The 27,838-nt window shown below is 59.8% G+C and overlaps 2 protein-coding genes across 4 annotated transcripts; both read left to right on the top strand.

The window, feature by feature from the left end:
• Positions 1,151-5,013, top strand: CD79A (CD79a molecule). Its single transcript, XM_005692572.3, has 5 exons — positions 1,151-1,460; positions 2,843-3,136; positions 3,357-3,475; positions 4,366-4,434; positions 4,550-5,013. Exons 1-5 carry the CDS (start codon positions 1,385-1,387, stop codon positions 4,661-4,663), a joined length of 672 nt encoding a protein of 223 aa, XP_005692629.1. The 5' UTR covers positions 1,151-1,384; the 3' UTR covers positions 4,664-5,013.
• Positions 6,104-26,354, top strand: ARHGEF1 (Rho guanine nucleotide exchange factor 1). 3 transcript variants are annotated; one of them, XM_018062473.1, is made up of 31 exons: positions 6,104-6,277; positions 10,833-10,875; positions 10,970-11,053; positions 11,894-12,007; positions 14,182-14,280; positions 14,547-14,589; positions 14,828-15,074; positions 15,723-15,752; positions 16,024-16,123; positions 16,278-16,374; positions 16,456-16,485; positions 16,724-16,861; positions 17,788-17,893; positions 18,494-18,505; positions 19,160-19,327; positions 19,580-19,725; positions 21,543-21,689; positions 22,003-22,085; positions 22,310-22,435; positions 22,524-22,638; positions 22,764-22,864; positions 22,955-23,032; positions 23,242-23,317; positions 23,414-23,581; positions 24,088-24,175; positions 24,319-24,405; positions 24,756-24,823; positions 24,914-25,000; positions 25,374-25,537; positions 25,622-25,724; positions 25,986-26,354. In XM_018062473.1, exons 2-30 carry the CDS (start codon positions 10,846-10,848, stop codon positions 25,703-25,705), a joined length of 2,916 nt encoding a protein of 971 aa, XP_017917962.1. In that variant the 5' UTR covers positions 6,104-6,277; positions 10,833-10,845; the 3' UTR covers positions 25,706-25,724; positions 25,986-26,354. The 3 variants fall into 3 exon arrangements, with proteins under 3 accessions (XP_017917962.1, XP_017917963.1, XP_017917961.1); XM_018062474.1 differs by lacking the exon at positions 6,104-6,277 and adding an exon at positions 7,395-7,525; XM_018062472.1 differs by lacking the exon at positions 6,104-6,277 and adding an exon at positions 9,536-9,837.

The raw sequence follows: 27,838 nt of genomic DNA, 5'->3' as shown, positions 1-27,838 counted from the left end.
GCCCACTGTGGCCCCTGGATGTCAGGAATATCATCTTAAGTCACAGCACCAGGGAGATATTTTCATCCTCATCTCTTGGATTAAAAATGCTGAACCTCAGGGACTTCCCTGGTGGTCCAGTGGCTAAGACTCCATGCTCCCAATGCAGGAGGCCCGGGTTCAATCCCTGATCAGGGAACTAGAACCCACATGCCACAACTTACGAGAGTTCACGTGTCGCAATTAAGACCCTGCGCTGCCACATAAAATGATACATATATACTTTTTTAAATGCCGAACCTCAGAAAGGAAAGCCATCACGTAGGCACAGAGTTGGTGAGCCTGCCTCATTTATCCCTCATGTGTGTATGTTAGTCGCTCAGCCGTGTCTGACTCTTTGCGACCCCGTGGACTATGGCCCACCAGGCCCCTCTGTCCATGGACTTCTCCAGGCAAGAATACTGGAATGAGTAGCCATTCCCTTCTCCAGGGGTTCTTCCCGCATCTCCTTATATGTGTGTGTGCATGGGATTGAACCCTTGTCTCCTGCATTGGCAGATAGATTCTTTACCACTGAGCCACCAGGGAAACCCTTATTCCTCATAAGCATTAATAATAACCAACCTTTACTGAGCACCTATCCACGTGCCGGGGTCCTGTGTTCAGCGCTGTGCATGTACAACCTCTTTTGTTGGAAAAATTCTCTTTTCCAACCCCAAGAAGGGAGGACACAGAGGCTGAGGGACTCCCCATGCTCCAATGGTTAAGAAGCCGCCCTGCAAGGCAGGGGACGTGGGTTTGAGCCCTGGTCAGGAAACTAAGATCCCGCGTGCCATAAGGCAATAAGCCCATGGCCACAACTAGAGAATCTGTGTGCCCCAACGAAAGATCCCGCATGACACAGCAAAGATCTCATATGCTGCGACTAAGACCCAATGCAACCAAATAAATCAATAAGTATCTAAAAAAAAGAAGTGAGGACACAGGCTCGGAGAGGAGACAAGTTTTGCCCGAGGCCAATGAGAGGCAAAGACCAAGCTTGGAACCACCACCACCCTGTGTGCAGCAGGCCCCCCAAACCCTGGCTCCCTCGAGCAGGGCGGGTTTCCTTTCCAGTGACGAGCCAGGCCTTGAACCAATCTCTTCCCCCCACCCAAGCAGCCTCCTCTCAGGGGAGTTGTGGTGGCCACAGGTGCAAGAAGCGGTTCCTCTCCACTCACGGCCTGAAGCCTCCCCCACCAGGGGCTTCCCCCTAGCCTGCCAGCCAAAGGGCCCAGCAGTGGGGCCAGTGAAGCCCGTCTCCGCAGGGTCGGGCAGGAAGTGGGGCGGGGTTTGGGGCTCAGCGAGGTGGGATCTGGTACCCCAGGACTGCTGCAACCCAGACTAACCAACCCACTGGGAGAAGATGCCTGAGGGTCCCCAAGCCCTGCAAAGCCCGCCTGCCACCATCTTTCTCCTCCTGATCTCCGCTGCTGGCCTGGGTACGTGGTTAGCAGGCAGGTGCTGGGGGAGGCGGTAGTGGGAACTGGGAGACTGTTGAGAGGGGCCCCAGGCAGAGGGGGAGGGAGAGGAGCTGGCAGGAGGCAGGCTAGAAAAGACCCTGTAGAAACTGCATCTGTCTGTTGGATTGTCTCAAACAGGCCGGTGGGAGGCTGGAGGGGGCTCAGCGAAGTTGAAGGTGCGTCCTTTGCCTGGTGGAGGGAGGCAGGGGCAGGAGACACCTTCCCCAACCGCTCATCCCTCTTGATCAAAATAAGGAACTAAGGTTGCCCTTGACTGACTGAGCTCCAGAGCTGGGGTCAGGGAGGGGACGGTGGTGGGTAGCAGTCAGCTTCAAGGGGGAGAAAAATCTTTCTCCTTTTCTGCCTTGAATCCTAGTCCTCACCCCCTACTTAGGGAGCCCCCTTCTCAGTGCTGGGGGAGTAAGTGACCTTCCCCCTTGCCCTCCCACACAATGCCAGCTGGCAGGGCTGTGACCACCCTGTTTGACCAAGGAGTTGAGAGAGGCGTCCAGTCACCCCAAATTTCCACTGGGAGCTGAGATTGGAGTGACTCCTCAGGTTGCTATCTCTTACCCCACTTCTTCCTTCTTCTCTCTTCCCCACCTCTCCCCTCCTCCCTCCAAAAGAGGCAGAGCCAGCCATGCGGACTGGCCCAGGAGGAGGGGCACAGAACTGGGCCTTCCCCCCGTGCCTGGGCCGCCCCATCTCCTTCGACCCAGCTGAGGCCCTCCCAGCCCTAACCAGCCAGCTCAGCCCAGTCCCTGACCTCACCCCTGGCCCCCAGCATGACACAAGCAACCCAAGGAGAATGAGGGCCGGGCCCAGGGTCACAGGGCAGGGCAGGCTCACAAACTGGCAAGAAGAGGCCCAGGGCCAAGGGACGCCTGCTGCTGTGGGTCGCAGCTGGCCCACTGGTAGAATGGGTTGATGACAGAACCGATTTCTATGGGTTCTTTGATAATTATACAAAGTAAGTAAAGTGCCAGTGTGACGCCAGGCAGGGGCTGGGTGAGAAAATAATCCAGGAGGGCCTTCAGGAGGAGGTGATGCCCAAACTGATTTTGTAAGGAGCTTCCTGGCCTGGGGCACTGCTAGTCCTAGGGAACTGCCTATTCAAGTGCCAGCGAGCTCAGAGGGGGTGGAAGCACAGAGCAGGGGGCAGAGGGAGGAGGTGGCTCTGGAGGGGCAAGTGGGGACACCTCCCAGCCCCCCCTCCACTCTGGGTGTGTCACTCACACTTCTCCACACCCCACCCCACATACACATACACACACGCAGCCAGGAGTCCTGCAGCTACCAGGGGCCGCGCTGGGTCAGTGTCCCCGTTGGCTGTCTCCAACCCGCCTGCCTCCTCTCTGCAGGCCCTGGGTGCCAGGCCCTGTGGGTGGAGTGGGGCCCACCCTCGGTGACGGTGAGCGTGGGGGAGGAGGTGCGCCTCCAGTGCATACACAACGGCAGCAACACCAACGTCACGTGGTGGCGCGTCCCCCAAGGCAACTCCTCATGGCCCCCTGTGTTGCATCTCGGGAGCCTGGGTGCCGGGGGCGAGCTGATCTTCAAACAAGTGAACAAGAGCCACAGGGGCATGTATAGGTGCGAAGTCAGTGACGGCAAGAAGATGCAGCGCTCCTGCGGGACGTACCTCCGCGTGCGAGGTGAGTGCCCATCCCCATCCGTCGGGAAGGCGGGATGGAGCCCGTGCCGGCATCGCCTGCATCTCGGGCATCCTGGGTCTCCGGCTCTCACGCAGCGGCCAGTCTCCTCACCTGCAAAGCGGGAGCGGCTTCCAGGGTCTTGGGCCTCGCTGGAGGGGGCGTGGCCTAGGGGCGTGGCCAGCGGCAAGGTGGGGCTCTGAGCCGTATTCCCTCCACACAGAGCCGCTCCCCAGGCCCTTCCTGGACATGGGGGAGGGCACCAAGAACAACATCATCACCGCTGAGGGCATCATCCTCCTCATCTGCGCCGTGGTGCCTGGAACGCTGCTGCTCTTCCGGGTGAGCCCGCCCCCCAGGCCCACCCCGCGGGAACTAGCGGACCCCCAAGAGTCCCTCCCGCCTAGAACTTGGCAGAATGGCAGCGCCCACCTCCCAGGCGCCGAGGGCCTAAAAATTTAATAGAATGAACGCATTTAAACTGTGCTGGGACCAGAGGGGCGTCCTTGCTCAGTCTCCCCTCAGGGTTGTCTTCACCTCTGGCCCCAGGGATGCCTCACTGGCTCCCTCTATCCAGGAGGGCTGTACCCTTCAGATGTAGCCCAGGACGGGGAAGATGGGAGCTGGTGTCATCCCGGATGTCTGACCCCCACCGGCGTCTCTGGCATGCCTGTGGGCTCAGCCGCTAAGCGGTGTGTCTGGTTCTTTTGCGCCCCGTGGCCTGTAGCCCGCCAGGCTCCTCTGTACATGGCATTTCCTAGGCAAGAATACCTGAGCTTCCACAGTGGCTCAGCAGTAAAAGAATCCACCTGCAATGCAGGAGACGTGGGTTCCATCCTTAGGTCGGGAAGATCCCCTGGAGAAGGGAATGGCAACCCACTCCAGTATTCTTGCCTGGAGAATCCCACGGACAGAGCCTGGCGGGCTACTGGCCACAGGATCGCAAAAAATGTCAGACACAACTGAGCGACTAAAACAACAACAAATTCTCTTTAGGCCACAAGACAACTATAGCCACGTAGTATTATTGCTCTCACTATTTGTGGGGAAGAATAGGCAGTGGGGACAATCAAAAGGACACTGGCTTGGACCCAGAGTGGCCCTCCGCTTACAGGATATGTGACTCTGGGCATGTCCCTTAACTCCTCCTGGCCTCCACGAGGGTCTGAAAACACAATCTCTATCTGCCCGCCCTCCGCCCCCACTCACTGAGGCTCCCCATCCCACAACAGAAACGATGGCAGAACATGAAATTCGGGGCTGATATCCAGGATGACTACGAAGATGAAAATCTCTATGAGGTGAGTGGAAGGTGGGGGCAGGTCTGCGGGGTGGGATGGGGTTCTCCTAGGGCTCCTCCTTGAGGCTGGTTGGGGGCCTCTGGCACTGATGCCCATCACCTTGTCTCCGCCCCAGGGCCTGAACCTAGATGACTGCTCCATGTATGAGGACATCTCCCGGGGCCTCCAGGGCACCTACCAGGACGTGGGCAGCCTCCACATCGGAGATGCTCAGCTGGAGAAGCCGTGACCCTGCCAGGCTGACCCGCCATGCACCCAACCCGTGTTTCACCCTACTTCCCCCTGAAGCTGCTCTCTTTTCACAATCTTTCCTGGGAGTGTCCTGACTCAACTTCCCCCTGGGACTGTCCACTCTTCTTCCCTCTAGGTCATCCTCGTCCTCATCCCCTCCACACACCCTAACTCAATCCTCCCCTACTGCCTTCCCCTGGCTTCCCCCACCGACCCACCCACCCAGCGGGTAATGAGCCCTTAATCACTGCCTCTAGGGGAGCTGAACATAGCAGCCTCCTTAGTGTCACCTCCCCGCTGCCTGCTCTGTCACGGCCACTTAGTGATAATAAATCCTTCCCAACGGCAGACCTTCGCAGGAGTCATGGATCTCGTGGGGACCATTCCCCTTCCTTTTCTGAAACCAAGAAATCCAGGACCTCAGCCCCCTCCTCCCCCAGCCCCTGCCCACTCCCCACACCTGGGACCAGGTAGCCAGTCTTGGCCATCCCCTGAAAAAACAAGTAGTGTCTTGGGAAGGGTCCTACCCCAGGCTCTGTGCCTGAGCAGAGGAGGACACAGGGGGGGTCCCAGGTAACTGGTTATATTCATTTATGTGCATCTAAGTCGCCAAAACACAATGGAGTGCCTGCTGGGACTGGTACCAAATCCTGACCATAGCCACACCTGTTCTCTGCAAGTGGACTTGTAAAACAGGGATTTGGAGAGCTTGTGGCAGTAAATTGGGGATGGTGGGAAGACCTGGAGGGGATGACAGAGAAGGACAGAGGTACAGTGTGTCTGAGCTACAGAGGGGAGGGAAATTGAGACAGAGATAAGGATGGAGAGACACAGTGAGTGAACTGAAAGACACCAGGGAGACAGGGCATCAGAGACAGATGCCAGGAAGAGACAAAAAGGCAAGAAGGGTCCACTGAAAATGGACATGGAGAGGCTGACCCCTGAGACTCTAGGAAAAGCAACAGATGGGGAAATGACTGATGGTGATGCAGAAAGATCCAGACCCAGCGATGGGGAGAGAAGCCTCTGAGACAGAAAGTGACATAGAGTTGAAAAGACAGCAGGGAGAAGCAGAGGCCCGGGAGCAAGAGGGAAAGACCTCAACGGAGCAAGAGAGTCAGAGACAGAAGCAAAGAGAACACGGGCAGAAACACACAGAAGCAAAAACAGAGACCAAGAGACACACAGAGACTCAGAGCAGGGGCGGCCACACGCAGGTGGGGACGGACGCAGGGCCCCCAGCCTCGCCAGGGAGGTGACGGCCGACGTCAGGCAGATCTGAGAAATGTGCTGCCCGCGCCCCGCGGAGGGACAGACTGACAAAGCCGGGAGAAGCTAGGCGGTGTCCGGGTGGGGCCGATGCCCGCAGGTCCAGGGCGGAGCGGGGAAAGGAGGGCGGGGCCGGCGGCGAGAAGGGGAAGGAAGCGGAGGTGCCGGGCGGGCGCGGGGCGCGGGCAGGAAGCAAGGAGGGGTGGCGGGGCTGGGGCCTCCGGAAAAACGCCCCAACTTCCTGCCCCGCCAGAGCCAGGAAGCGGGAGCCGGGACACCGGGCCCGGGATCGCTGAGCCCGACCTCGGGCGCCCCGCCGGTCACCACCCCGCGCGGACACCAGGTACATCGTCCCTGGCCCCGCCCGGCCTCCCTCCCCTCGGCTGCTAGGGGAAGTGGGAAGGAGGAGAGAGGGGGCTGGGCGCTGCTGGCAGTGGAGGGGCCTCCTACCGGCCAGGCTGAGCCAGCAGCCGCCCCTCCCTGGGCCTCAGTTTTTCCATCTGTCAAAGGGGACAAAGAGAGGAGAAGTAATACTTGCTGAGGGCCCGGAAGGTGAGATGAGGGTTGCAAGCCCGGGGTCAAAGCTTCCCAACCGTCCGGCGGAGGACGGATGATCACTCCCATTGCACGAGTGGGGAAACTGAGACCCAAGGAGGAAAACCTACTCGTCCCAGGGCACGCACATCGTGAGACTGAGTGGAGTTGGGATTTGAACTCGCAGGTGCTTTCAGCCAAGCGCCGTCCTCCAAGCCTGCATACTTTCGAGCCACTCAAAGGGGAAAGTGGCAATAGGCCATAGGCTGTCTTGAAGCTGAAAGTTGCAGAACGCGTTTGAAAGCATTTTTTGGAAAGGTCTTTTTCTGGGTTGGGTCAGGAATTGTACCCTAGGAAATAGGTTGTAGGGGACAAAAACTGGAGATCGTTCCCCATTGTACAGATGGGAAGACTGAGGCCCGAAGAGAGGTATTTACTTTTTCTGCATGTTAGATAGAAAGGATTTTATTTTGCAGGATTTTGTTTGCAAAATCCAGGATTTTGTTTTGCAGCCCCAGCAGAAAGTGTGCGGGGGTGTCTGGGGGGGGTGGGCACTGCCGGGAGAATTAATGTATAGGCGTTGGGAATTCAAACGGTTCCACCTTAAAGCGGCGAGATAGGACGGGGACCCCAGTCTGCGGGGGGGCGGCTAGGGGTCGGGGCGACTCCGTGATCTCGGATTGAACGAACACTGATCTGGGGGCTGGAACTATCTCCGCCTTCGGCCAGGGGGCGGGGGGCAGGGGGCGGGGTCCAGGAGAGTGACGGGGGCAGTCGATATACGGAAACGCCAGCCCTCCTAGACAGGCCAGAGCGGCCCTATCTGGCCTGCGTGGCTCAGCGGAGAGCTAGAGCGGCCGGCAAAGAGGAGTAGAGTTTTCTGGGCTGGAGCCCGGCAGGAGCGGGCTAGAACGGCTGGCGGGAGGAGTGGAGCTGGACGCAAAGGCCTACTCTTGGCTGGCTAGAGCGACTCCGAGTCGGGGGTGGGGGAGCCCGAGCCGGCGCGCGGAAGCTTCGGTTCTGGCTGCTGCGGTGCTTCGCCTCCGACCTGGAGCAGGTGAGGGACGCGGCCCCCGGCGGGCGTCAGACCCTGACACCACACGTCCTCCCCAGCATCCCTGACCATGCACGCTGCCAAGTCCCGTGTAGGATTTAGGGCCCGTGTACACCCGCCACGTCCTACATATGATTTGGGGCTTGTGTAGACCTGCCACGTTCCATGTAGATCACTAGATCCTACAGACCCTCTAAAGGGTCCTGATGACCCCGCGTGGGGGTGCGGCTCCTTACAGAAGGGGGGTTTCGATACATCAGTAGCATCTGCTAGAATCCGGGGCCCTGTGGACCGTGCATCTCGGGGACCACCAAACTCCCCTATAGAATTCTGTACCCCTTTTAAATCTCCAGAGGTCCCACACACTGGCTTCTTTCCCTTATGGACATAACGATCCTGTGTGACTTATGGTCCTGTGGACCAAGGGTCCTTGTAGACCACCATGTGTCAAGCAGAATCCGGGGCCTTAGGCATTCCAAGGACTAACCTTGACTACTCTGTGTTTTAGTTTCTTTAAGGCTCCCAGAGGTTCTTGGAGACCAGGGTCATCCACTTAATATCTTATAGTCCCTGAACTGTGAGTCACTCAGTCGTGTTCGACTCTTTTCGACCCTGTGGGCTGTACAGCCCGCCAGCCTTCTCTGTCCATGGAATTCTCCAGGCAAGAATACTGGTAGCTATTCCCTTCTCCAGGGGATCTTCCTGACCCAGGGATTGAACCTGGTCTCCCTCATTGCCGGCAGATTCTTTGTGGTCTAAGCCGCCAGGAAAGCCTGATGTAGACCCTGAGCCCTGCATAATACGCAGGCGCCCATGTAGTCCTTGCGCATGCCCACTTTGTTCTCGGACCCCCACCGTTAAGGACCTTGTCAACCTGCCCTCATCTCCACAGCCCCATGCACACAGCATCCTCTCTGCTGGACCGCAGGCCTTGTCAGTTGCCTTTAGATCCATCTGACCGCTTCCACCTATCACTCTCTAACTTTGCAGGACTCCTTCATGACCCATCTTTTAAAGAGCCACCCTCCTCCCCAATCCTCTCTGAGCCCAGGCCTCTGTGGAGCAGCTGAGTCCAGTCTGAACTCCTGCCCAGGCCACGGTGTCCACGTACCCGGACACCATAGGGAGACCTGGTATCTCTCAGCTTTGATTAAGATTTCAGTTTCCTAAGGTGGGCGTGTGGATTCCCCATGCTCTCAAAGCAGCACATTCTGGGAGTTAAATGCATAAACTCTGGAGCCAGCCTGCCTGGGTCAGAATCCTGGCACTGCCTCTTATAAGGTGTGCCTCAGTTTCCTCCTCTGTAAAATGGGAATAATAGCAGTAATAAGACAACTGCTCAGGGTCACTGAGAGGATTGAGTTTATACCTGTCAAGCACTAATACTGTACTTCATGGCACTTAGTACACATTACACGTTAGCTATTATTTCCTATCGTGGTGATGAGGGATGAAGGTAGTAATACATATCAAGTGCATGTTCCGAGGCCTGCCTGGCACCTAAGCATTTGCTCAGATAAACCTTTGTCCTTGCCCTGGCCCTTTTGGAATCACCCTGCCTCTGTCGAACTTTTTCCACCCACCCCTGAGTGGGATGAGCGTGGACCCTCCGTGTCCATGGTCATGCCTTCCAGCCCAGAAGCTGCAGCTGGTGGCCTGGTGAAGGTTTTCTGTCTCGGATGGGAGTAATAATAGCTTGGGGCTGCTTGTGGTTATGAGGCTTCAGTGAGTTACTTGTGAGAAGCACTTAGAGCAGCGCCTAGCACACTGTAAGTGCAGTGTAGGTTCAGCTCTCATAATAAATAATTACTACTATTCTTCTGCCTTGGTTTGCAACTTTATTTATGTGAACATTTAACAATGCTCAGATCTGAAGTCACCCAAGCTTGGATGTTGGACAAACACACTTTATGGAAAAGAATCAAAATGAGGCCTGCTTGGGTGAACCCAAAGGATGGCCCTTGGACACTCCAGAAGGCATCATTGTTTAATGATCAGAGTCAAAAGGCCGGCTGCCGTTTATTGAGTGTTAGGGAGGAGGCCAGTGGAAGAGGAGAAGGATGGGACTCAAGCGACGAGGGTTATAAATAGCTTTGGGCTGTGGGGAGAACCGCCCCCCTCGTGGTACACCCCACCCGTTTCCACAGCTCCTTCCTGCCTGACACACGGGCTCAAGTGGCATTAGTCAGACTAATTAAGAACACCGACGATGTTGGTGGGAAGACACAGGGAGAAGTGGAGATTCTAAGGGAGACAAGATGAGAGAGACAGCGAGAGATGGGAGAGAGAGGCGAGACAGCGAGCGACACGGACAGGTCGGGGACAGTGGCTGCAGGGACCAGATGTGGGGAGACAGAGGCCGAGAAGAGCGAGGAGGGGAGACGGAGAGCAAGAGAAGATAGCGTGGGGCCTCGGCGGATGTGGGGGGAGGGGAGGCAGAGACGGTGGGGAAAATGAGCCGGGGCTGAAGGAAGGGAGAGCGAAAACGAAGAATCAGGGAGGAAAGAGGCAAAAGACAGGAGGCAGACTCAAGGGAGAGACAGCCAGGGAGCAGCAGCTGGGGAGAGGCAAGCTGGCAGACAGACAGACGGGACAGGTGGGTGTGGGGTGAGGGAGAGAGGCACCTGCGGGGATGAGCTCTCTGATGGCCGTGCCTTACTTCCTGGGATGGGAGCCGGAAAGATGCCAGGGCCCCGAGGGAGAGAAGTGGCTTTGAGGCCTCTTGGTCCATGAAGGAGGAGGGTTCGCAGTTTTGTTTTCTTGAGAGAGAGCTGGGGGTTGGGGGATTTGCTATTGTGATTTCCTGTCACAGGAAGTGGGGCTGGTGGGTTCAGAGGCAACATCCTGCCCCAAGCCTGTTGCAGGTCAGAGGCAAGCCCCCACACCCCAGTTGTCTCCCTCCCAGCTCCCCTCTAACTTTTCCAACTCTGTTGGCCTGCAAGCCCAGCCCCCCTAGGGCGCAACTCCCCAACCCCTCCTCCCTTACTTAGATCCAAGAGCCCCCAGGCCCTTCCTTCATCAGGAGACCCCAAATCGCAGGCTCTTGGGCCACAGCTCTCTCATGGACCCAGGCTCCTGGCCTCCAGCTCCCCCCAACACGCGGCTCCCTGTCCTCGGGCTCCCCGCCCTGGCTGGCCTCTGAAGGGCTCTTTGTCGGCACACAGAGGCCCCATTGAGCTGTGGAGGCCAGGATGGCGGGGGGAGAGGAGGCTGTTTACTCACCTTTGCACCTGGGCCAGGAATCTGTGAGTAACCGCCCTGCTCTCCCCACCTCCCACCCCTCTAACCGCGGCCCCTCCTCTTCCCCCAGCCCGGCAGTGCCCATGGAGGCAGAAGACGTCGCCCGAGGGGCGGTGAGTGGAGAGGGCCGAGGGGTGAGGGAGTTAGGTGGGGGGCGCTGTGCGTCGGGGAGCAATGTGGGCTGAAGCCATCCCTCCCCTTCCACAGGCCCCAGGGCCCCCCCGACCCGGCCTGGTGCCCATCAGCATCATCGGGGCAGAGGACGAGGATTTTGAGATTGAGTTGAAGACGGTGAGAGGGACGTGGGCTGGAAAAGCCTCTGTCTCAAGCTCCCCGGGGCCCCAGCCCTCAAGCCCCATGCTCAGCGTCTGTGCCAGCTTACACCCTGTTCTCCATCCTCTGATGCTGTCATTTGGCCTTCTGTCTCTGCCCATCTCTCTCTCTTTTTTAAAGATGTATTTAGTTTATTTTTTGGCTGTGCTGGGTCTTCATTGCTGAGCTCGGAATTTCTCTAGTTGTGGCAGGCGAGGCGGGGGGCGGGGGTGGGCTTCTCAACTGCAGTGGCTTCTCTCCTGTTGCAAATCACAGGCTCTAGGCACGTGAGGCCTTCAGTAGCTGCTGCACGTGGGCTCAGCAGTTGAGGCGCCCGGGCTTAATTGCTCTGCAGCATATGGGGTCCTCCCAGACCAGGGATCAAACTGGCATCCCTTGCATTGCAAGGCAGATTCTTAAGCACTGGACCAACAGGGAAGCCCCCATCTCTCATCTTCCTAATACCTCCTTCCTCATCCCCTCACCCCATCCTCAGTGCCTCCTTTTGATATCACAGCACAAGCTGTCAGCCGGTTTCCTCTGATCGCAGTTTTTATCGCTGCCCACTCCCCGTAATGACAGCACAGATCCTCGTACCATCTCTCCTGATTTCTCTCTTCACCACCCACCGTTAGAACATGAAGTCTCATCCATCCTCCCCACCCCCTGACTGGCCACCATCCCAGCAGTGGCACCATCAGCACCCCTACCCCCCCCAGCTTGGATCCTTTCGGGGAAGTGCCGGGGAAGAGGGGCGAGAATCAAGCCACAAGCCCCTCCTCTGTCCCCCTCTGTCTCACTCCCATCCCCACCCCACAGAATCCCGAGGAACAAAACAACCAGTTCCAGAACCTGGATCAGGTGAAGCGGCGCCCGGCCCACCTCATGGCCCTCCTGCAGCACGTGGCCATGCAGTTTGAGCCGGGACCCCTGGTGAGGGCGGGGCCGGGGAGGCACGGGGCGGGCGGGAGCACGGGGCGGGGCCGGGAGGCATGGGGCGGGGCTGGGACCAGCCGCAGTGTTCAGTGTATTAGGCCCGTGAGGATGGATGTCAGGAGGGTCTGGGAAAGAGACCCAGAGCACACAGCTTGAGAGCCAAGAAGCCAGCCATGGGGTCCAGACAAGGTTGCACCTGCCAGTGTAAATTTGAGCAAAGCAGGGTGCAGTTTCGCAGAGCATCGGAGAATCCAGCAACCTGGAGAAAAACCATGCCCCAGCTGCTCTCCCATGACCATGGCAGCATCACCCGTCAGTGACAGCGCCCTTGGCCCCAGAATCTTAAGTTCTCTGCAGGTGCTTCCAGTCAGTGCTTCAGGGCTGGTGGTTGGGAGAATGCCAGTAGCCTTCTCTGGCCTAGGCAGCACAGCAGGCCCTGGTCCAGAAACAAGGAGCCTGCTACAAGCAGCCTGCGAGGCACAGAGGATATAATGGATGCTACAGAAAACCTGTGTCAGGCAGAAAATACCGGGGTGGTGTGGATGCAGAGCCATACTATCTGGGAGACGCCTACAGAGTCTAGAGAACCCGGCAGGTGGCTTAGGGAGGAGGAAGGCTGGGTGCTGGCTGGAGAGGGCTCTGTGGGTTGGGGTCCTGCCCCATGAGGACCCCACACAGCCCAGCATAGGCCGGGAGTTGGGCTTAGACCAGGGCACTGCTCTGTACTGGACGTGGGTCGTACTGCTGGTTGCTCAGTCGTGTCTGACTCTGCGACCCCATAGACTGTAGCCCACCAGGCTCCTCTATCTGTGGGATTCTCCAGGCAAGAATACTGGCGTGGATAACCATTCCCTTCTCCAGGGGATCTTCCCAACCCAGGGGTCAAACACAGGTCTCTCACAAAACAGGCAGATTCTTCACCATCTGGAACCTCCAGGGAAGCCCCCTCCAGAAAACAAGGAAACTGATGGAAGTGGCAGAAAGGGATGCCTGGCGGTGGGCTGGGGTGGCGGGGGGGGGAGGCAGAGAGAAGGCTGTATTGACTGACACCAAAGTTTCAGAAACAGGAAATCAGGAAATTGCCAGAAAAATGCTCTCCCCCCCAAGCCTTCCCTAATGCCTGGGGGCACTGGCCCTCTGGGCAAAGGAGTCCCCCTGCTGAGCCTGAGTGTTTCTGGAACTTGCGCTCCTGGAACTTAGCCCAGGGATTGTGCTGGTTGCTGTGTCCCTTTCCAGATGTGGAAACTGAGGCCTCGCCAGGGCCGGGGTGTGACTAACGTGACCCAGATGGCCTTCGGCGTTTTGAGCTTTGTCCTCGTGCTCTTCTCTCACCTCATTGGCTGGAGCGGCCGGGAGATGGTTGTGGTCACCTGGGCTGTTTCCTGTTAGCCTCAGATGGAGTTTTTATTTTTTTGGGGGGTGGGGAGGGGGCAGGCATAGATTCCTGGGGCGAGTCCTTAGCCGACTGAGAGCATGTCCCTCACTGGATGAGAGTCTGCCAGGAGCCAGGACAGGTTGGAGGCCCCACAGCATTGCCAGTGTCAGCCAGCAGAGGGCTCCTCCGTGGGCAACCTCAGGGAATGCTTGACGAATGAATGAGTGAGCGACCGTCACTTGTCCTGTTTATGTGCTTAGCCCCGCTGTGCGCTAGGCCCTGAGACACCGATGAATCAGAACCTCCTGGCTGCCACACACACACACACACACACACACACACACACACACACACATCCCCTTGAGTAACACAGTATTGCTTTGCAATGGAGAGTCGCAGAGACAGACTGCCAGAAATCCAATCCCAACTTTGTCGCTTACTGTTTCCTCATTTGCAACACGGGATAATGATGGTCCTCCCCGTGGTTGAACAGATTAATGCAGGTAAAGGGTTTGGACAGTGTCGGGACGCACTGAGCCCTCTTAGTATAGCTGGGGGCAGTGTAACAGCAGCTGTTGTAACACCAGCAGCAGAGAGAAGACAGACCAAAGAACCATTTCACAGGAGAGAAAATTAAGGGAATGGTGGTGGCCCCGGGCAGCTGTGAGGGAGTCAGGTGTAGGGATGGGGGACATCGGGGAGCACTTCCCAGAGGGTTTGCACCCCGAGGCTTTCCAAGGGGCAGTGCATTTTGGGTGGGGTGGGAAGAGGATGGATCACGCTCTGTGTCCCCCAGCTCTGCTGCCTGCATGCGGACATGCTGGGCTCCCTGGGCCCCAAGGAGTTCAAGAAAGCTTTCATCGACTTCTACCACAGCTTCCTGGATAAGCACTCGGTGAGAGACACCTTCAAGGGGGCCCCCAGCCCCAACCCCCTGGGCAGCCACCCTGCTCCTCCCAACCTCCACCCTGCTGAGGGCAGCGTGAAGGGAGGCCTGGCCCACCCGGTGGGAGACCTCGTGCCAGCCTGGCTCTCCATCCACTGCTCCTCCCATCAGAGCATCATTCCCACCTGCTGCCTGGGCTACCATCCCTTCATCCCATCATGGCTGCCCCTTCACCGCTGCGTCCTCCCCTTCACTCCATTCTCTCTCCTGAGCAGATCCTACGAGTGATGGTCCCTCCTGCTGTGGCCTTTGAACTTGGTAAGAAGACGAAAGGGGACTTTGGGGTGAGGGAGAGGTCTCTAGCAGGGACCAGGAGCCCCCTGGGGTGGGAGGCCATGCTCTCACCATGGTCCCTGGACAGCAGAGATGCCTTCCTGTCTCATGGCCACCCCAGCCCAAGGAAGCATGGTTGTTAAGAGTCCAGGGGTGGGCAGGGTTGGGGCGGACTCACGGCCCAGGGAACTGGCCCCCAGCCCGGTCCCCATTGTCCCTGCAGACCGCACGCGGCCTGACCTCTTCCCTGAGGAGCTCCAGCGGCAGTTTGTGCAGGAGGTGGTGCAGAGCCAGCAGGTAGCCGTGGTCCGGCAGCTGGAGGACTTCCGCTCCAAGAAGCTCATGGGCATGACACCCTGGGAGCAGGAGCTGGTCCAGCTGGGGGCCTGGGTGGCGCGGGACCGTGCCAGCTACGAGGCCCGGGAGCGGCACCTGGCTGAGCGGCAACTGACCCACCTGGAGGAGATGCAGTGAGTGGGGCAGGTCTCTCCTTAGCCCAGGGGGCACCCTCTGCTATCCCATCCTCGTCCCATCCGCTTCCGGACTCCCTCTGCAGCTTCAAGGGTCATTTCCACGCATTTGGTGTCCTCTCCTGACTTCTGGGGCCTTTGTGTGCACGCTTCAGTGATGTCCAATTCTTTTGCAACCCCACGGACTGTAGCCCATCAGGCTTCTCTTGTCCATGGGATTCTCCAGGCAAAAATACCGGAGTGGGTTGCCATCCCTCCTCCAGGGGCTCTTCCTAACCCAGGGATCAAACCTGTGTCTCTTAACGTCTGTCTCCATTGCCAGGCAGGTTCTTTACCACTGGTGCCACCTGGGAAGTCTTTGCATTTTCACCCATCTGGTTTTGCATCTTCCCTTCCCAGCTTGGGGGTCCCTCCCAGTTCCCAGGTCCTGTCCGTGGTCTTGCATTCAGGCCTGTGCTTTGGGTCCTGCCCTTGCAACTCCCACCACCCCGAGTGAGGGTCTCTCCTCCAGCAGTTGTCTGTCCCAGATGCTTCGGCAGAGTGGCCCCCCCATCCCAGCTTTGAAGGGGACAGTGAGTGATCTGTTGTGCTGGGTAGTCAGGGACCCCAGGCTTAGCACATTGGTCACAGACTTCTTTCTTCTTACAGGCACACCATCTCTAACGATGAGGAGAAGAGGTGATGGAAGCAAAGAGGCCGGTGGGGAGTTTGGTGTCACGGCCCGAGGAAAGAGAGGGGGGCTCTAGCTGGGGGCCTGGGCGTTGAGCTGCATGCCTGGCTCCGTTCCCTAGAACCTCCTCTCTCTCCTTTTGCTCAGATGCTCAGCAAGAAGTGGTTGTGGGGTGGGGGTGTGAAGTGGGTGGAGGGGAAGCTGTAGGGGTGGCGGGGTCCCTGCGTCCTTGGGAGCCTGTATGTCTGTACGTGCGCCCTCACTGTCCCCTCCCCACAGTGCCGCCGTGGTCAACGCCATCAGCCTGTACATGCGGCACCTTGGGGTGCGGACCAAAAGCGGGGACAAGAAGTCCGGGAGGAACTTCTTTCGGAAAAAGGTGCTTCCCTGAGCGACCAAACCTGGCCTTCTCCTCCCCAGAGAGGGCCTTCCCTCCCGCCCCCCTGGGAAGCCTCTGCGCCCCTGAGGTTTGAGCCCTCTGTTGACATCGGTCCAGAAATGCCCAGCTCCGCCTCCCCCCACCCCTTCCCCAGATGATAGGGAACCGGCGGTCAGATGAACCGACCAAGACCAAGAAAGGCCTGAGCAGCTTCCTGGATGCCGCCCGCTGGAACCGGGGAGAGACCCAGGGTGAGGTGCCCAGCCTTGGCCCCGCCCTGACTTCCCCATGTTGCCCCCACCTCACGGTCCCATCTCTCGTTTCACCCCCAGATATTCGAAACCCGAAGGTCGAGGTTGATGGTAATGGTCCTGAATCTAGAGTGTCATCCATCCTGGGGACCTAAGAGGGGAGGTGGGGGGACCCACAAGGTCTGAGGGAGGAGGGACAAGGGGCTGGGACTCCTGGGTCCGAGGGTGGAGGAGGGGTCTTCTGGGCGATGGGGAGGACCGAGCAGAGCGGCCTGTTAGATCCCTCGGCCCTTGTGGATTTCAGTCGCTTGACTCTCATACTCCGTTTTCTCCCTCGATACATCCCCAGCTGAGAAGCCGGGCCTTACAGAACGTAAGGGAGGTCAGGGGGCGCCTTCCCGGGACCGGAATCTTGGAGGCCCTGGGCAGGACAGCCCCGGAGTTTCTCCGCATCCTCTGTCTGGGGACAGCCCTGACCGGGAGCCAGGTGAGTTTCCTGGACCCCCCAGGAAAACAGCCCCTTGGTCCTCCGCCCTCCCTGCTCCTTGTCACCAGTGTTACCGATAACCACATCCTTCCCCTGGTTTACCCTTTCCACGGCTTTCCTCCTAAGCTCTGACCTCTGTCCTGGTGATGGATTTCCCCACCTCCTTGGACTACATTTCCCATCAGCCCCCATGGTGTCATTTCCCAGAACCCTCTCTGAGTCCATGGCCGACCAGCCCCCTTAGACGGTGAACTTGGCTGCACTATGGAAATGTCTCCCACTCCTTGTGTGACCTCCCCCCCGAGAAGGCCACTTGGCCAGGGCCTGGGTTCAAATCCTGGTTCTGCAACTTGCTTGTGTCAGGTCTTAGAAGCCCCTCCTCTCTCTGAACCTCAGCCTCCTCCCCTCCAAATGGGATACATTCTCTTCCCACAAGTCCCAGGGAAGTGCTGGGAGAATGAATGAATGTGGAGGCATCCAGTCTCCTCTCCAGGTGGGAGACTGGCACCCCAGTGTTGCGACATCTTCGCCCACTGGGCCCTGGCTGCCCATGGCCATGTTTTCAGAGCTCTTTCCATCTGTCTGCGTATGTGCTTAGCCGCTCAGTCGTGTCCGACTCTTTGCAACCCCATGGACTATATGGTCCAGGGAATTCTCCAGGCCAGGATACTGGAGTGGATAGCCTTTCCCTTCTCCAGGGGATCTTCCCAGTCCAGGGATCGATTCCAGGTCTCCCACATTGCAGGCAGGTTCTTTACCAGCTTCCATCTGTCTGTCCCCCTAAAATACAGAGCAGCCACGTGGTGTCGGCCAGGCAGTGGATGGCTCAAGGAATGGAGGCCCCTAGGGTGTAGGGGGGTGGGGGTCTCACCACCGCAGGGGCCTTCCAGACAGCCTTGCTTCCCCCCTCAACATTGTCCCTGCAGGTGTTGATGCCCTCCTGGAGGTGGGGGACCCGCCTCCACAGGGCCCAGCCAGCCTGGAGGCCCCAGCGCCGCTAGAGAGCACGGAGGAGGCTGCCGACACAGAGAGGTGCCAGGGGCTGGGCGCGGGCTGGGTTGGGGTGGGGTGGGGGCGATGCGTGTTGGGAGTCGTACTGCCACTGCGCCTGCCGTCCCCAGCCGAGCCATCTCCACTCTGCCCTGCTCCTCCCTCTTCTCCTCACCCTTCTTCCTCCACTCCGTCTTTCCTCATCTCTCCCTCCATTCCTTCTTCCTCCTTTCTCCTTCCCTTCTTCCTCTCCTTCCTTTTTCACTGATTTTTTTCTCCTCTCCCCTTGCTCCCCCTCTTTCTCTCCTTTCCTCCTCCTTCCTCTTCTTCCACTTTACCCCCTCTCAGGTCTTCCTGGCCCCTCTCCCTCTGCCCCTACCACCACCCCATCTTCCATCCATCCCCCCCCATTCTTAAGCCTCCAGCCCAGCCTCCTTGCTCCTGCCTCCCAGCGCCCCCTCCCTCCCTCCCCCTAGCCCTCTGTGCTCCATGCCCGGGGGCCCTGTCCCCCTCACAGTTGGGGGGCAGGCTCTGCCCCCTGCCAGTCCTCGTGCCGCTGCTTTGGGGACCCTGTGGTGGGTGGGGGAGGTGAGTCGGGTTCCCTCTGGGTCCACCTCTGACCCTGTCCCCCTCTCTCCCCAGAAAGTGGAAGAGGTGGGTGCCTGGGCCCTGGGTAGGGGGAGGGCTAGCCCCTCCCCCATTTCTCCCAGCCCCTCCCCTCCCCCCGGGGGCCACCCCTTCCCCTACACCTCTGTGAGGGGTGGGTGGGGACACCACCCTCCCAGCCGAAGAGCTAAGTATTGAAACCGCTCCTCCCCGCCCTGGCCTCCTGGCTCTGCCCCCATCCCCCTGCCTCAGGGAAGGGAGGGGGCAGTCCTTCGCTCCCTACTGGGTTCCCCGTCCCTGACCTTCCTCCACCAGTTTCAGTATCCCTTCTGACCACCCCCTGCTGCCCCTACCCCAAAGTTACACTGGTCCTCCTGACTCTCTCCTCTCTTCTGTTGCATGTTTGATCCCTGTCCTGGTCTCTCCCGTCTCTCCCTGTCCTGGTCTCCCCGCGTCTCTCCCTGTCCTGGTCTCCCCGCGTCTCTCCCTGTCCTGGTCTCCCCCCGTCTCTCCCTGTCCTGGTCTCCCCCCGTCTCTCCCTGTCCTGGTCTCCCCGCGTCTCTCCCTGTCCTGGTCTCTCCCCGTCTCTCCCTGCACTGGTCTCCCCGTGTCTCTCCCTGTCCTGGTCTCTCCCGTCTCTCCCTGTCCTGGTCTCTCCCTGTTTCTGTCTGGGCCTGATTCTTTCCTGGCCTCGGGGTCCAGGCTGTCAGGGCGTCTGGGGCGCTCAGAGAGCCTGCGGGTGAGTGACCGCCGCCGGCCTTCCCGGGGTAGCCTCGGGGCTAAGGGCCGGGGTGGGGGCCGCTCCCGGAGCGACGTGGACATGGACCCCAGCTCCGCCACGGCCGTGCTTGGCCCTACCCGTCGAGCCACGTACGTCACTGCCCCGCTCCCTCCATCCACCAAGGCAGCCTGTAGAGTCAGGGAGGCCCGGGTGGGGGATATCGGATGCTGAGATCACTGTGGGCCTCCAGTGGTCACAGGAGAGGGGTGAGCGGCTGCTTTCCAGAGATCTGGGGGCCGGTCTACAGCTTGGGCCGCCCTAGGGGATGGGCGTGGAAGGAGTCAAAGGCTCTTTCCTGGGATGCCCTGAACCGGGGACCTGACGAGGCCTCTGTCCCACAGCCCGGAGCCTGGAGATGAGGGAGAGCCGGGCCGCTCAGGACTGGAGCTGGAACCGGAGGAGCCGCCTGGCTGGCGAGAGCTTGTCCCCCAGGACATTCTGCACAGCCTGCCCAAGAGCCAGGTGAAGCGGCAGGAGGTCATCAACGGTGAGTGCCACCCCCTTCAGCCTACTGCAGCCGAGGACACAGCCCACCTCTGGCAAAGACAGATGCAGGGGGATGGCCATCTTGGTGTTGCTTACACCAGAGCTTGGAGGCCGCCCAGTTCCCTCAGAGGGCCATTTGTTAGCTAAATTGTAGAACATCCCAGGGAACGAATGGGCAGGCAGCTGCTGGAAGTGACGTTTCCAAGGAATGGTTTTCTGTTTTGGCCATGCTGCACGGCATGTGGGATCTTAGTTCCCTGACCAGGAATTGAACCCACACTCCCTCCCTGCAGTGGAAGCACAGAATCCTAACCACTGGGCCACCAGGGAAGTCCTCTCTAAATGATTTTTTGTAGTGCGGGACGGTGTTGACGTGCACGGCCAGAAATGGTCTATAAAAGCTGCATTTCTAGGAAAAGCCTTTGTCTCCTTGTTTGTGAAATGTGGCTAGTGATAACTCCTCCTTAAAAGCCCCACAGAGATGAAGATGAGAGGATTCGTGCATTCAGCCCAATGATGGGTCCAGGGTCAGAGCATTCAGCTGTGACTGCTGTTACGACTATGATCTTGAGCAGTCAGGGGAGAAAAAGATTCCCACCCAGAAAAGTTTGGGAAGATAATATATTCTTAGCAATGCTTGCTTCTGAGCTGAGAGATACCATTTTTATCTTAATCCTTCCCTGTGATTTCAAATTGTATCTGTGTTGAGGGAGGTTTGCCAGATGTAGAGTGTTTTGGGAAGTTCATTTGGAAGTTAATTTACAGATTATTTAATGGCTGAGAAGGATTCTCATTCAGAAGTTTTATGGCAGTGGATAGATGCCCTTTGGGTCACAGATCCTTCTGAGAGTAATGATCAAAACATTCCCAGTGCCATCTGATAGAACCTTCTGGAATGATGGTAACATGCAATAAATATCTGTAGTTTCCAACATGGTAACCACCAGCCACATAACAGCTGTTGAGCATCTAAAGTGTGGTGAGCACAACTGAGAGCTGAATTGTGCATTATATTTCATTTTAATTAAGCAAAATTTAGAGTTACTACATGGCTAGTGGCTACCATGGTGGACCGCATGGCGGTTTCTCTCACCAGAAATACATGCTTAACGTACAAAATCATGCATTTAGTCTCGGGATTTGGGGGATCACTGGAACTCGGGCATGCACCCCCTGGAGGCCCCTGGATCCCAGGCCACCAACCTGTCAGAGTCATTGTGCCAGAAACAGCCTGAGAAACTTGCTGGATGGTTAGACTTGAAACGCAGCTACACGCAGTGAGGCGACCAACTTGTCCCCGATTTGCCTGGGACTGTCCTGGTTTGGGGACTTCCCAGGTGGCACAGTTGGTAAATAATCTGCCTGCCAGTGCAGGAGATACCGGAGACATGGGTTCGATTCTTGGGTTGGGAAAAATCCCCTGGAGGAGGAAATGGCAACCTGCTCCAATATTCTTGCCTGGGAAATCCCATGGGTGGAGGAGCCTTGTGGGCTACAGTCCATGGGGTCACAGAGAGTCAGACATGACTGAGCGTGCATGCCCACACGACCTAGTTAGCACTGAAAATCTCATGTCCTGGGAAGCCCATGGTATGCGGCAAACTGGGACTACTGGTCCCCTTGGCTGGCTGCAGCCGCCATATGAGAAAGGCAGTGGGGTGGAGGACTTATCAGAGGCTATTTCAGGGGCGAGTGGCTCCACCCAGAGTCATCCTTGTGCCATCCCCTCCCCAGCCTGCCTCTGAGAGGGCCCCCCTACACCCCCAGAGTCTGCATGCTCGCCAACCCCAACTGTTCCTCTGTCCACTGTCCCCGCAGAGCTCCTGGTGACGGAGGCTGCCCATGTGCGCATGCTCCGCGTGCTCCACGACGTCTTCTACCAGCCCATGGCGGAAGGGGGCTTCTACTCCCAGGAGGAGCTCCAGAACATCTTCCCCAGCCTGGACGAGCTCATCGAGGTGCATTGTGAGTACGGGGCTGTGGCCCTCCCATCGTCCCACTTTCCAGGTCTCTGTTCCGTTGCCTTGCCGTTGACCCCGGGCAGCCTCTGGTCTAGCACTGGGGAGGGCCACACTCCAGATCCCCAGAGCTCTTCTCCCAGGGGACACATCATCAACAGGCATGGGGCGGGGAGTCGGGGCCAGGGGGCGGTCGCCGGCCCCAAGGACCCGACACACCCACCTGCAGTCCAACCCCCCACTCCCCAGCACCAGACCAGCTCTGCATCCGATCTCGGGGACCCTGACAGAGCACCGCCTTTCCTCTCTGCTCCCTACAGCCCTATTCCTTGATTGCCTGATGAAGCGGAGGCAGGATAGTGGCTACCTCATCGAGGAGATCGGAGATGTGCTGCTGGCCCGGGTGAGAGCGCCCAGCCTAGGCACCGCCCACTTGCCCCTCCCCTCCCCTCCACTGCCCCGCCCCTCCCCTCCAGCGCCCCGCCCCACCCCCTCCTCCTGGCTGGGGAGCTGGAACCCAGGCCCGGGGTCTCAACCTTACCCGCATCCAAGCCCCAGGGGTCTGGGGCTCTAGCCCTGTCCTCCAGCCCACCTGAAACACCCTCCTTGGCCTGCCTCTCGCTGTAGTTCGATGGTCCTGAGGGCTCGTGGTTCCAGAAGATCTCCTCCCGCTTCTGTAGCCACCAGTCATTCGCCTTAGAGCAGCTCAAAGCCAAACAGCGCAAGGAGCCCCGGTTCTGTACCTTCGTGCAGGTGATGTGGGGTGGGAGGTGGTCCGGGCTCCAGGGTCCCCGGGGAGGGGGGCCAGTGTCCTGGTGTCTCAGAGCTGCTGTTCCTGCAGGACGCCGAGAGCCGGCCCCGGTGCCGCCGGCTGCAGCTGAAGGACATGATCCCCACGGAGATGCAGCGTCTGACCAAGTACCCGCTGCTTCTGCAGAGCATCGGGCAGAACACAGGTAGAGAGAGCGGCCCCACCCTGTCCTGCCGGACCCTGGCTCTCTGGCCTCCAGCCTTGGCGTCGGGACCCGGAGCTTCCAGGGTTGGGGTTCACCCCGGGGCCGGTCTCCCCTTTTGCCCACAGAAGAGTCGGTGGAACGGGAGAAAGTGGAGCGGGCGGCCGAGTGCTGCCGGGAAATTCTGCAACACGTCAACCTTGCCGTGCGGGACATGGAGGACCTGCTGGTGAGCTGCGCAGGGCCCTGGGCCAGGGCGGTAGGGTGTGCGTGTGCAGAGGTCTGTGGAAGCTAGTGACCCTCCCTTCCCTGCCCCTAGCGGCTCAAAGATTATCAGAGGCGTCTGGATTTGACCCACCTGCGGCAGAGCAACGACCCCATGCTGATCGAGTTCAAGGTGCCCTCCCCGCTGCCCTCCCCTCCTCTCTGCCCACCCTCGGCATTCTCTGATAGCACACCCAGGAAGAAAGAGGGGCCCCTCAGCTCTGACCCCACCCCCCTTATTTCCCAGCGGGGAATGGACTGACCTGACCGACCCCCCGTGGTCATCCCCACCTTCCCCCACCCCACCTTCTTCGGCCATCACCCCTTCCTTCCTGCCTCCAGAGCCTAGACATCACCAGGAAGAGGCTGATCTACGAGGGCCCACTGACATGGCGGGTGACGAAGGACAAGGCTGTGGGTGAGCGCCAGGGCAGCGAGCAGGGCAGGGGTGGGGGGGCCACCTCAGGGCCAGGGTGTCAGGTGGGGGTGCTGAGCCCTGACCCCCAACCCGCAGAGGTCCACGTGCTGCTGCTGAATGACCTGCTGCTGCTGCTTCAGCGCCAGGACGAGCGGCTCTTGCTTAAGTCGCACAGCCGGACGCTGACACCCACGCCCGATGGCAAGACCATGCTGCGGCCAGTGCTGCGGCTCACCTCCGCCATGACTCGCGAGGTGGCCACCGGTGAGGCCCCGGGCACGGCCATCCCCAGGATGGCGGAGGAACCCTCCGAAGAGCTGGGCGCACATGCTCTGCGCCCGGGGGCGGGGGGGTAGGGGGGATGGCTGGCAGCCCTGAGGCTGAGGCTGGGTAGGGGGACCCTGGACAGGACACGGCCGGGGTGCCAGGCTGGCTTGTGGATTTTAAGTTAAATGGGAAACTGCCCCCAGGTTTTTGCACAGAAGAGCTGCTAGTTCTAAGCAGTATTTTGAAAAAATGCCCTGGCCGCCTCTTGGGGGCCATAGGGAGCAGGAATTGAAACCTGGTGGGGCCATGATGTTGGGAGTGGTCCTGGAAGTCTTGTAGGTGGAGCAGATGGGGCACTTATTTCCTGATTAGATGAGGGAGGGTTCTGGAGGGGGACAGAGTGGGTGAGTTGAGTCCTGGGAGCCCTAAGATCGTGGGGGACTTCCCCAGGGGCACGTTGGGGTGACCCTGGCTTTGAGCCTTGCTTGTCCCTCCCCTTGCAGATCACAAAGCCTTCTATGTCATTTTTACCTGGGACCAGGAGGCCCAGATATACGAGTTGGTGGCGCAGACGGTGTCCGAGCGGAGGATGTGAGTGGGTCTGGGTTCCTGGAGTGGGTGGAGGACGAAGAGGAGGCCTGGGCCCCAGGGCTTCTGGGGACAGGGAAGGGAGGAATGTCCTGGCCCAGGGTCTGGGGGCTCTGACGGCCCAGGGGGCTGGCCTGTCTCCTCAGCTGGTGTACCCTCATCACCGAGACCGCTGGATCCCTGAAGGTCCCCGCCCGCACCTCCAGACCCAAACATCGGCCTGGCCCCAGCAGGTAAGGGGGCCAGGAGAGGGAACTAGAGGTCAAGGGGCAGCCCCCCCGTGTGTCCCCAGAACCTGAGCTCCAGCCCAGTCTCCATGTGCGTGCATGTGCACGTGTGTCTGTGTGTGTGCACGTGAAGGTGTGTGCGCGTGTGCACCCACCCCACCACAGCCCATCTGTCTCCAGTCCAGGCCTCTCTGTCTTCCACTGGCCAAGCCTCTCTGTCTCCCTGTCTCCCAAATTCGACCTCTGTTTCTATCTCCGGACCTCCCTGCCTTCCCCACCTCCAGCTCCCTGTCTCCCTGCCCCTGCTGCCTACCAGGGCCAGGGTGGTGGGATCACCCGGCACTTGCTCCCCCCAGCACCCGCGAACCCCTGCTTAGCAGCTCCGAAAATGGCAATGGCAGCCGAGAGATGCCCCCGGCGGATGGTGAGCCTTGATAGAGGGGTGATGAGTTGGGGGGAGGGTTCCACAGGAAGCCTGGCAGGGTCTGAGCCCCCTCTCCGCTCCCCGACCCAGGTCGGATGGAGAGACTCTTCACCTCCCTCCTGCCCTTCTCCAGACAAGGCCTCGAGGGCCAGCTCGCCGCCAAGGCCCTTCAGAAAGGTAGCTCAGCCCCACCCGCGCAGGGCGGCCACCGCCTGCCCCCACACTGCTTTCCCACCTGCCTGTGCTCAGGCACCGGAAGCAAGCCCACCCAGTCCACCACATGCACAGCCCCAGGCTGCACCGCCGTCCTTGGTGGCTCCGAGTTGCCGCCTGCAACCCCTGCCCCTGACCTTCAGTGCAGCCTCTCCCCGGGTGCCCTCCCCCTCGGCCCCAGCTTCACACCCCTGCACCCCTCCTCGCATCCCCCAGCCCCTTCCGCAGGTCTTGCTAACCAGAAGCTCCTTCCCACCGTAGGCCCTCACCCATCCCCAGCTACATCTCCCAGCCCTCGCCCCCCCACCTCTGACTCTGTCCCCTTACCCCTGTCCAGTGCTGACCCTGAAACAGCTCCTGTTGCCTTCAGAGGAAGACAGCGGGGCAGGGCCTCCCCTCGAAGGGGATGGGGTCCCAGGGGGCAGCCCCTCGACCCCAGCACAGCCCCAGGAAATTCGGGAGGAGCTGCTCAGCCTGGAGGAGACCATTAAACAGCTGGAGGTGGTGTGGCCTGGGAGTGGGAGCAGGGAGGAAGGGGCTGACTAAGTGGAGGAGCCCTTCTCACTGATGATCCCCCAAAACCAGGAGGTGGAGGAGGAGTTTTGCCGCCTGAGACTCCTCCTGTCTCAGCTTGGGGAGAACACCGTCCCCCAGTCTGGCTGTACCTGAGGTCCCCTGCCCCAGGCAGGTGAGTGGAAGACCGGGGGAGCCGGGCACAGTCCAGAGAGGAGGCGCCCGAGCTGCCGCATCGGATGCTAACGGCTGCACAGCCCCGTCTGGTTTCTCTCCCTCCGTCTTTGACTTTCTGCATCTCCCCACTCCGCCTCCTGTCTCCATCTCTGTTTCTCTGGCTCTTCTGTGCTGCTTCCCCGCCCTCTCTTCCACCCTATCCATCTCTCTCCATCTCTCCTCCCATCTCCCTTCTGCTCCTGCCTCTCCCTGCCCTCAGGTCTTTCGCAAGAAGGAGCCGGCGCCCACCACTGCACAACCGTGACTACCCAGTGTCTCCAACCCCAGGGGCCTGAGGAGAGGGAGCCGGGCTGCCCCAGGCCACGCCTTGTGGGGGTGGGGGGCGCCCAGATGGGATCACTGCCCCCGGCCACCTCCCACTGGCTTTGGCCTTCTCTCCCTCCTACTTGGGGGACTCAGGGCTTCATTCCGGGGGGGCACCACCTGGCCCCCATTCCTGGGCCATCTCAGTATTGCCTGGGTGGGGGGGGATTGTCCAGGCCCTCCAACCCCCACCCCCAAGTGCCTTTGCTCTGTTTTTATACCCTGAATTGGAGGTTTATTTTTTAATATATATTATCTAAGGAGAGGTCTGAGTGTGTGAGGGCGGGGAAGGGCCCCAGAATGGCGTCTGGAAACCGCCCCCCCAAGACTGTCTGGCATTGCTTTCTCTGTCTGTCCCACCGTATCGCCTCTGTGTTCATCAGATTCCGTGTCTTAATGTTGATTCCCCAGGGCCGCCCCCCGCCAACACACCCACCCCTTGCGGCCCCCACCCCCAAGCCACCTTGGTCACCCATGACGATGCTGGGCATCCAGCATCTCACACTTCTTTCTGTTCGTTTATTTTTGTAGTAAATCTCGGGGTGGCTGATGGGGGTTGGGGGAGGGGGCCCTCCTGGGTGGGGGCTGGGGCGGGGTTATTGCTCTGAGCTCCCTGTCCCCAGGGGGCCTGTCGGGAGGGGTGGGGGGCGGGCGTCAGCACTGGGGCCGGCACGGGGGAGACAAGGCCGCACAAACACTCAGGTCACAGCACAGGGGCAGGTGGGCAGGGGGGAGGCTGGGCGCCATATTGCACTTCAGGAGAGAGGGGTCAGGTGGGGACCCCCCCACTCAAACTGGAGCCTGGGGAGGAGGCTGGAGGTCATCGTGTCCCCTTCCCTCGCCAGAGAGGGGAGGTGACACCCCCCAGTCTGGAGCTGGGGAAGAAGCCTGGGGCAGTCATGCGCCTGGGCCCAGCCTCCCGCAGGACATCAAGGGCAGACCGGACCACAGAAGAGGCCCCGCGGGCGGCCGCCCTGGTCTCCGCCCCGGCAGAATCCATCTCCCTGCAGCGGCTCAGCTGCCAACCCCGCCTTTGCCCGCCTTGGCCTTGGGGGGCACAGGGAGGCCCTCGTCGCCGTCACTGTCAGAGCTGCAGCCACTGACGTCGGTGATCTCCAGCTCCGAGTCGCTGTCCTCCTTCCCGCCCAGCGCGGCCTCTGGACCCCCGGCCCCCGGCAGCGCCAGGCGCTGGGCCACAGCCAGGCCCGCGGGGCGCTCCAGGCCCTGGCCCTCCCCAGTGGCGGCCAGCAGGGGCGTGGCAGTGGGGCCGCCCCCTGCCCCTGCTGAGGGCAGGTGGCCCAGGGAACTGGCCAGGGGGTTGGGGTAGAAGTGTGGTGGGTAGAGAGGTGGGGGCAGCTTAGGGAAGGGGCCAGTGAGGTACGGGCTGAAGTTCCAGGGGTGCTCAGGGAAGGCGCGGCCGAAGTGCCCCAGCAGGCCAGGGGGCTTGGAATAGCCAGTGGCACCTGGGGAGAAGGTGACAGGCACAGAGGGGGTCAGGCAGGCCAGGTCATTCCTCCCTGCCGTGTTCCACCTGGTTTCTCCCGTTGTCCTCCCACACGGCATCTCCCCACCCTCACATGGCTCCCCTCATCTCCACCTCTCTGCCTGCCTCCCATTCACTTAGTGCCCCCCAAAAGCTCTGCTGTCAGCCTGACCCCTTCTCCAGCTTCCCTCCTCTCTGCTTCACCTCGCTCACGTTCTCCGACTTCTTGACTTCTAGACATGCATACACGCGCGCGCACAGCCTCG

Source organism: Capra hircus, chromosome 18 (assembly GCF_001704415.2).
Source record: "Capra hircus breed San Clemente chromosome 18, ASM170441v1, whole genome shotgun sequence".
Classification (NCBI taxonomy): domain Eukaryota; kingdom Metazoa; phylum Chordata; class Mammalia; order Artiodactyla; family Bovidae; genus Capra; species Capra hircus.
The sequence above is the reverse complement of the archived record's forward strand: the minus strand, read 5'-3'. Positions and strand labels throughout refer to the sequence as shown.

What these genes read in the sequence shown, in the direction of transcription:
- CD79A (XM_005692572.3), top strand. Translation starts at nt 1,385, where the DNA reads ATGCCTGAGGGTCCCCAAGCCCTGCAAAGCCCGCCTGCCACCATCTTT. An exon ending in GAACGCTGCTGCTCTTCCGG is followed by an intron (nt 3,476 to 4,365) that starts GTGAGCCCGCCC and finishes ATCCCACAACAG; the next exon opens with AAACGATGGCAGAACATGAA. An exon ending in AAGATGAAAATCTCTATGAG is followed by an intron (nt 4,435 to 4,549) that starts GTGAGTGGAAGG and finishes TCTCCGCCCCAG; the next exon opens with GGCCTGAACCTAGATGACTG.
- ARHGEF1 (XM_018062472.1), top strand. Translation starts at nt 9,800, where the DNA reads ATGGGAGAGAGAGGCGAGACAGCGAGCGACACGGACAG. An exon ending in AAGACGTCGCCCGAGGGGCG is followed by an intron (nt 10,876 to 10,969) that starts GTGAGTGGAGAG and finishes CCCCTTCCACAG; the next exon opens with GCCCCAGGGCCCCCCCGACC. An exon ending in TGCTGTGGCCTTTGAACTTG is followed by an intron (nt 14,590 to 14,827) that starts GTAAGAAGACGA and finishes TTGTCCCTGCAG; the next exon opens with ACCGCACGCGGCCTGACCTC.